General features: G+C 39.8%; 1 protein-coding gene across 1 annotated transcript; it reads right to left on the bottom strand.

Annotated features, from left to right (window-relative positions):
• Positions 1-233: 233 nt before the first annotated feature.
• LOC110953224 (cytochrome c oxidase assembly protein COX16 homolog, mitochondrial) lies at positions 234-8,224 on the bottom strand. The gene is made up of 4 exons (XM_051957464.1): positions 8,052-8,224; positions 6,753-6,830; positions 4,796-4,864; positions 234-702 (listed from the first exon to the last, which is right to left on the bottom strand). The coding sequence occupies exons 1-4, from the start codon at positions 8,109-8,111 to the stop codon at positions 589-591; spliced, it is 321 nt and encodes a 106-aa protein (XP_051813424.1). The 5' UTR covers positions 8,112-8,224; the 3' UTR covers positions 234-588.
• Positions 8,225-8,781: the final 557 nt, after the last annotated feature.

Here is an 8,781-nt window from a genome sequence, read left to right as displayed (position 1 = left end):
AAAAGGTAATACCATTTCCATTATAAATGCAATAAATCCACCGCAGTGCAAAGTAATAACTGTCAGAGAAACAGATTACTGTCGAGACCTATAAAGCCTGAGGAAAGGCTGGACCGCCGTGTTATTTATTCTTTTATACTTTCAACTGGTAAATCAATGCAACACCATTATAAACAAAGACTCACTGCATCCACGAGCTTTTGTCAAAAACAAAATGACAGTAGAGGCAACGCTTTGGATCAACGGCAAGAATTTATTGAGACATGGAAATCACACCTTGGTCTGTGTGTGGAAGGTGCAGCAGGACACAGATGTGCCCCCTACTGGCTGGTTTTTAGAACAAACTCCTGATCAGGCTGCAGAACAAAAACCTCCAAACAGGTGACTGATCCATACGTAAGGATACTAGAAGAATCATCTTAACTTTACTTTAGCCTGTCGCAGTCCTGAATGTGTCTCGAGTTTGGAGTCCGACAGAAGCCCAGACTGAGGAGGCCCTGAAGCTGCAGCGATAATTGAACCTCAGTGGCGTCTTCGCTGCAGACCGCTCCGTCCTCCATCATTGTGTTGCCGCTCAGTCCTCGAGTCTCAGTTGTTTTTGCTCAGATTGCTGCGCTGCTGCTCCTGGTACTCCTTGGAGTCCTCCCAGGGACGAGGACCACGGATGTTCTTCCACTCGTCCAAATTCAACTCCTTTAACTTCTGCAGAGAGAAGAAAAAAAAAACACAAGAGGAGCTAGAGTTTAACACTATGAACCCCGAGGAGTTTCTGGGTGTTTTTTTGCCGTGAAATATAAAATTTTGCCTCTCTGTGGAAACGGCACAACCACGACTAGAAGAGAACTCGAGAGGGTCTTCTGTGCAGTTTAACCGTGTTACAAGACAATAAATCATAAAAGGAAGTTGAATTTCTTTGATTATTCATTCACCAAAAACTCTAAAAAGCTAGAACCAACTCCTTACATGTCTAACACAATCAATCAAATAATCAGACCAAATCTACTGTCTCTCAACTTACAACAAAATGATAAAATGTGTTTTGGTTTCTCACACTGGAAAAAATGTGACTCGACATACTAAAGAGATATTCTACTACTTATATTTAATTTGTTTCGACAATTAACTCCTATCTGTTATGTGTAAACATCCTGCAGCTCAACTGAAAAGTCACATGACTGTCGGTCGTAGGTGAGTCACTAATGGCTTCATGACTGTGTCAAGGAGTCCACAATTGTAGTTTTAAACCAAATCTGGTGGAAACACTTAAGTTTTGGTTAATTTTTAAAGGAAACATAAATTTGAATTTATTCTTTTTCTATTTCTCATTCTATGTCTCCATTTCTATTCTATTGAAGCTTTATTGTCATTGTACAACAAGAACCCTACACATACACACACCTGTGCTCACATTCAATAAATAGTCAAGAAACTTCAAGGAAATATGACAATTCTGATCTTAGTTTGAAGCCTACCATCCCTCATGACCACTTAAAGGACTGTTGGAAAGTTGAAAATCGGATGATTCCTGTTGTTTTAACAGCTTTTGGCTCTGATAAACGGTGCAATTTTGGAGATTTTATAAAAACAAGCATGACTTTTAAACACAGTTGTGGGTTTTAGAGTTTAACCAAAATAATATGATTGTAAAGAAAGATTAAACAGTGTCTGAAAACTGCAAATGAGGTTCCAGCTTTTGTTCAGTTTAAATGATACAGATGAAATATGATTTTTAGCTTAGTTTTAAGCTTCCATCACTCTCAGTTACGTCAGGGACTGTTGGAAAGCTGAAAGTGGGATGATGAGTTTCTGGCACTGATAAATGAAGCAATTTTGGGGATTTTTAAGAAGAAGCCATGCCCTCCAAACACACTTCTGGTATGTAGGTTTCAGAGTTTAACCCTCTTGTTAGTCTAAAAACTGCACAAGCTCTGCATTAGTGAGTGAAGCCATCAGAGTACTGCGAGTGTAAAAGAAGTCTGCACAACTACAAGAAGTTATTTCTTCTGCTCAGTTTACTTGATGCACTTTGAAGTAGAAAATTCTGACCATTTGTTGGGTCACACAGATGAGAAGAATTGAGCTGCCAGCAGAGTTCTTCAGAAGTGTCTGCTGGACGGTCAGATACTTTCAGAAACCTCCTCCCTCCTTATGTTTCCAGGGTCGGACCGGGAGGAGGGCCGAGTCTGAGCGCCTCTGGAGCTTTCTGAAACAATCCTTACTATGTGGAGGAGCCTGAGATGACTTATGGTGTGAAATGGTCTCTGTATAAATAAAATTGAATTGGATCCAACACTCACACCCACTTCACTCCCAGGAGAGGCGGTGGAAATGTGCCCCTCTGCCCTGCAGTGTTCGCCAATATTAGCACCGGTGTTTCTTATACTGGCTTTGCTAGTAATCATTTGTCAACTGCCCATAGACAATATTCAATTAGGGATGATTAATCGGGAGGAGTTTGAGTTGGAATCCAGACAGAATAAACCAACACACTGGACTGATGGTGGAGGAAAATCTGGGCCTTAATTCTAGGACATGGATTTTATGTTTTTACTAGGGCTGGACCCGGATATCCCGAATATCCGATCGCTACGGCACTATCCGGATATTAATTTGGTGTCCGAATATTCGCCCCCCCCGCCCCCCCATCATCGGATATCACTGGGCGGAAAGAATATGCAGCTTTACTGTCTTCCCTCCGCCTTCGGCCCACATCGGCTCATCTCGTCCTGTGATCACATAAGTCTATAACATGTACACAATGGCCGGGTGGCTGTCGACTCTGAAGTCACGCTTCACTTCGTTGCATAAACACAAGACAAGATGCCGAAGACCGGTGTTTGGGAATTCTTCAGTTTACTAAAGACTAAACGAGGGCAAAATGTGGACCCGGGAGACCAGACGAACGGATCCGACTATTCAGGCCGTCTCCGCCAAACACTCCCCCCCCCCCCCGGTCGGACGTTACGGGGCGGAACGAATATCCGGATATTCATCTTTGATAGGCCCCGAATATTCGGAGGCCAGAAACCACTATTCGGGCCAACCCTAGTTTTTACTCAAAATTAACAACTGTTTAAGGCAACTTTACATCAGAATTGAACACTTAGTGCCCAAATAAAGAACAGTGCTGGTCCTCAACTTACTAGGAAATGCTGTTTGACCTTATTCTGTAACATCAGGAAATACTCAAATTCCCCATGATCTCTCAACAATCAGTGTGAAAAGTTGTGAGAATACAAATGTAAGTCTAGTTTTTACATTCTGATTGGAGTACGTGTTTACAGACACCTGAATAAACCAACAGTTTTAGCATGATGTTTCATTTTTGATCTTGGGAACACATACTGTGATAAAAACCTATCTAAATTCAAGTTTTTATAATTTACTAAAGCCCTTTAGAGACATACACTAATTTCTGTAAATCTGGAAGCATCAGACTCATGTCTGAATGAACACACTTTCATCAAACTTTCACAACAGTCAGCCCTAATAACATTTCTGTATCACTTCTAACAGCGCAGGTCTGAACTCTGTACAGTTGCACTAACAGGCAGACAAGCACAAGTGACAGTACTTTGAGTCGTGTAAAGTGATTTGGTGAAGACTGTTTTTCAAAACCAATACTGGTCAAAAAAAACACCACAGAGAGCACAAACGACATAATTTGCAGATGAAATCCCAAAACACCTTTCTAAGTCGTTTTGCCTTCAATTTCACATCCTTTACAAACTGAAATGTCCATGAAAAAAAATCTAACTTTACTGCGATAAACACTAAATGAGACTTACCAATAATAAATTGAATTCTGGTTTTGAGAAAACTTCAAATAAGAGCTGAAGTTTAGTTTGTTGCTTCCAGCTGTTTAGGACTATTTCCTTTAAGTTTATTGAATACTTTCAGCATCAGACGGCAGCAGGATCATTAGTAGCGGCTCATAATTGAGAACACATTTACGCACATGTAAGAGCAACATTCATTTTGATAATTACTATTATAAATTATAGAGAGTAGAAGCTAGCTAGAGACTGACTACCTCGAGACTTGTGAACAAATACGATGAGAGAGTTACTTGTTAGTTTTTACTTAAGGGTGCTGCTGCCTTGTGTTTTGGTTTAGAGCTTCCTTTATCCATTATCTTTTATTTTCTGCCAGTTTGTTCTATCGACTTCATAGAGAGGATCGCTTTCGGTTTTGTATAGTTTGTTTCAATAGCACCCATTTGCTTTTAACCCCCTCGTTTCTGTGTTTTGTTTCCACTTTTCAAAAATAAATGCTGCGTATCACTCTGGAACTCAGCATTGCGTTGTTTTCTTGTCGTTACGGTTTGGCTACCTCAGACAGCCGGGTCGTAACAGCTGGTTTATGTCTGAAGTTGTGAGTAACATTAACATAAAACTAACTTCTGTTTGAATGATAGAATGCTGTCATTTTAACAGATTGATGAAGCAGCAATGCCTGAAACAATGTTAATGTTCCCCATGAAATTATGGAAAAGTGCCTCAATAAAAACCCAGAATGAGCGACAAATGCTCACCTATTAATCTCTGAACTACTGTTTTTGGCTCAGTTTCTCCACGTACACCATATGAAACCTCAGGAATAGCTCCGTAAGTGAATCTTGCGCTTGAAATTTCCCAACTGCACAACCAAAATTGTGTTATAAAAACAATCTGCTACTTGAAGACAAGCCATAAAAGCACAACTGCATCCCGTCACAGCATTCTTGCAGACACACCGGTTAGATTCTTTCATCTCCCCCCCCCCCCTCAGGGTGTCTCTACCCGACTGTTCTTACCTCGTACTCCTCCTCCAGGATGACCGACTGCCTCTGCATGTTCACTTTAGCCTCCAGGGCGGGATCCATCTGTGAGGGAAGAAAGAAGTAAAAACACGTGAGGAGTTTTCCGACTCATCCAGTCACGACGACACAAAAGGGGAGACTCAAAGAGAGACGGGGAGAAGGAACAGAACATGTGGAGGGTCTCCCTGTTTGAATAACTCATCTGACAGTGAGACCGTTAGAGAAATTAAACAGAATAAAGTGAGAGAAGGTTTGTACAGTTGTAGCTTTCGACTGAAGCTCTGAGATCTCTCCACCTCCTCATGTATTATTATTACACACTATAATGTATAAATGATGACATCTGCACAAGACGTGGATTAGTTTTCTTCCTTGTGAGAGAACCACCGGTGTCAGAGTCGAGCCTCTTCAAAACCGGAGGGAGGATCGACTTTCCCCTGCCTTTACTCTGTAAATTATTCTGCTTGATTTGGCATCAACATCACCGGCTTTAGTAGACATTTTTTAAAAAGCGAGTCGGGTCCGATGGAGCTATCTGGGCTCTGCAATTCAAATTGATTTCTGAGAATAGGACTGAAATGAATCCCATTCTGAATCATTACTTTTAATGAGTTTTAAAATTTCACAGCAATAACGCCGTAGTTACCAGGGTGACTGATGACTTCCATAATTCCATGATTGATTTATAATTAGACCTACATTACTACGGCTAATAAATAATATATAGGATATTCTGCAGCCTTCAGAGCAGGGAATAAATAGCCCTAGTAATTAGCGCGATACCTGCAGCGGAGGTGGTAGTAGCTGTAAGTGAGCCTCACAAACAAACCGGGAAAACTAGAAGAGAGAGAATCGTACAAAACCTGGACAGGGAAGACAGAAAGGGCTGCAAGTTCATCTCTGCCTCCAGGCGAAATTAAATCATTCAAGAGAAAATGCAAATTGGATCACACAGTGACTTCCCCTCAGCAGACAGGGGTTTCAGTGAGCAAATATATCACAAGTGAGCAAATATCTGCGAGAACGGAATAATGGAGTCGCCCGACGAGAGTGCGACTGAAAACTGGAACATCGGTTTTAATCATGTGCATTTTAACAACTGTTTAGCGATTCAGTGCATATAATTACACATGCAAACACACACACAGAGCAGAGCTGAATCTTCACTCCAGAGTCTTAGAGGAGTGAGTTCGGTCTGCCGGAGGACCCGTCAGATGAGAACGAGCAGTGTGGGGGCCGCTGCACAGGCCCACTGCCAGGGGCTCCATACCCTCCACCACCACCACCATCATCCACAGTCTAGTGCCGCCTCACATGGACGGTAATAAGAAAAGATGCCATCTGGCTCCCACCCAGACGACACGCATCGGAGTTTGTCACAGCAAAACGGCACAAAACAGCCACTTCCCCTCGCAGCCAGCTCCTCACACTGTAATGTCTTTAAACAAAGTGTAGGTCTTCTGTCATTTTAATGAACTGGTTGTCATTTTATGAATTAGTGGAGCTCGTTGTTCTCACATCTTGCTCTTGCACCGACTCCCTCCTAAATGGGTTAGAAAAGCCTGCAGTGTCTTTCTGAAATGATGGATGGACAAAGCGCCTCATTCAAATTTCTAAAAATAAATAAATAATTAAATGCACCACACTGAACTGTCAGATTCCAGCAGCTGTCAACAACTTCTGCATGCGTTTCTTTTATACTTGTCCATTGAAAAGAAATTCACACCTCCCATGCAATTACATTTGTAACCACCAGGAGGAGTAACTGCACACTGGCTATAACAACACAAAGACTATCGTCTTAACTCTTGAGGTGCTTCTATGTTAGTTTTTCTCAGGTGTTTTCTGGTCTGATGTAGATCTGGGAATCTGAATTTAACCAATACTCAAATATATTATCAGCAACCTTTACAGGATTATAAAATACAACCAAAATTAAAAGAGTACAAACCTTTCTTTTGAGCTTTTGGGCATCATATCGGATTTGTGTAAATTCTCGCAGGCCGAAGGAGCCACCAACTACCAGCAACTGGAATAAAAAGTATCAATGTTATTTAACAAAGTCACAATCATTTTGTTTACAAGTGTTAAGACTGTGCAGAGAGCTTGTTTGAAAGGAGTTTGCTCCAACTAATGTTTACTAAAACAAATTATTCAACAGAAATTTCACAAGTTATACAAGGTGTACAGTAGATCTGAACAATTTATCAAATTCAAATCAAAATGTAAAACAATGCAACTGACAAATCACAAAGGCTATTATTTAAGATATACATTATGCAGTCCATCTGACTCAGGATTATTTTGTATTATATAATATAATCTGTTTCATTGGGAGATTGTTTATGGAAATCTTATTGTTTAATTATTAGAAATATTTTTATTATCACTATATTTAACTCAGCACAGCCACAGCTTTGTGATTATTGTTCAATCTCCTATGTCATTAAAAAAAACAGTAAATACATATCTCAAATAACTTCAGTCTTTTCATTTTTACATTACAATATACAGCAATTAAAATTTTGATGTGTCCCACGTGGCAATGATTCATCATGTTTTGGGAAATTAAACGTTCTGACTGGTCAAGTCAAGCTTCAGTTTGACTCTGACTGGTACAGACTTAAAAACACATGATGGAGCATTATTATGAGACAACTTCAGAAAATCATAACAGTTTTCTGTAAACAATCTGACATTGAATCACGTAGGTCAATCATTTCTCAAGAGCAGCATTTAAGTATTGAACATTCTGCACTGAAGTTAAATAAAGTAATAATAATAATACACCCCTGGGTCAGAGTTGCTGTATAATATATATTCTACATTTTCGTCTTTGTGATTAGCTAACTGCATTCTTTCAAATACTGATTTCAATTTGAAATCAATTTATTCCTCAGTTCTAGTTCATAGGTGTTCAAATTTGAGTGGTACAATGAAGTAATATGGCACAACAACATAACTGTAATGATTAAAAATAAACATTAAAACGTTACAGTAAGTGAAAGGCTAGAATCACTAAAATGGTGTTCTTAAACATGGTTAAAATTAACTACTGAAAAGAGAAAACATTTGCTTTATTATAATGCGTTAGAAACCGACGTAAGCTTTAATATTAGCGGTAAACTGGTTAAATAACTCGATCTGGTGTTTGACAGGAGAGAAGCTGCTAACTTGCTAGCCAGTGTTACCAAACACCGCTTTGTTTCTGTAAATTCGTATCAAAAACGTATCATGAAAAGTCACCTACCAGCATAGGAATTCCATATTTCACCGTTTTATTCTTCTGCAGTGTCCTCAAGTTAAACATGACTTTGGTCTTCAGCTACGGGTCCATTTTATAAAAGCTAACGGCGAGCAGGTCACAGCAGGGACGCACTTCCTGGTTCGGTCCGGCCACCTAAACTGTCCGTATAGTTACAAGGACACGACAAAGGTTCCTGTGTGTTTCAGGTTAACGCATTTTTAAATGTCAGGTAAAAATAACAAAGTGATTGTTATATTGGAATAAATAAACATCGCCTTCACCTCAGTGTTACTACAAGATTCTTTATCAAATTCATTCGTTGCTGCAGATTTCTGTTTATGACATTTCTTCAGTTTTTGTGCATTTTCATAGTTTAGGGGCTCTTTGTATGCTTTACGAGCATATTTTCTTTTGCTGCACAACATTTCACATGGCATACGACAATATTTCGACAAGATTTCCATACCTTATTTGCAGCGACACGCATCACTCCATCCATACCTGCTGGTCAATTCAGGTGTTTCCACTTCATTTGCCTGATTGTCTTTTTCGTTGTACCTTATGGGCATGCGCAGTCCATATTCCTTCTGGGACCCCAAACACAAGTTCCTTCTGAATACTGCAGGTAGGCTGTTGTCATATTTTAATCGATTGCAGACTTGCTGACTTATAATGTACAAACCGCTAAACCTAAATGTAATAAAAGGGAATAAATAAAACTGTCATGTTACGT

Source organism: Acanthochromis polyacanthus, chromosome 1, assembly GCF_021347895.1.
Source record: "Acanthochromis polyacanthus isolate Apoly-LR-REF ecotype Palm Island chromosome 1, KAUST_Apoly_ChrSc, whole genome shotgun sequence".
Taxonomy (NCBI): Eukaryota; Metazoa; Chordata; class Actinopteri; family Pomacentridae; genus Acanthochromis; species Acanthochromis polyacanthus.
Note: the sequence above shows the minus strand (reverse complement) of the source record. Positions and strands in the feature narration are given on the sequence as shown.

What these genes read in the sequence shown, in the direction of transcription:
- LOC110953224 (XM_051957464.1), bottom strand. Translation starts at nt 8,111, where the DNA reads ATGTTTAACTTGAGGACACTGCAGAAGAATAAAACGGTGAAATATGGA. An exon ending in AATATGGAATTCCTATGCTG is followed by an intron (nt 6,831 to 8,051) that starts GTAGGTGACTTT and finishes TTTTTATTCCAG; the next exon opens with TTGCTGGTAGTTGGTGGCTC. An exon ending in CCCAAAAGCTCAAAAGAAAG is followed by an intron (nt 4,865 to 6,752) that starts GTTTGTACTCTT and finishes CTTCCCTCACAG; the next exon opens with ATGGATCCCGCCCTGGAGGC.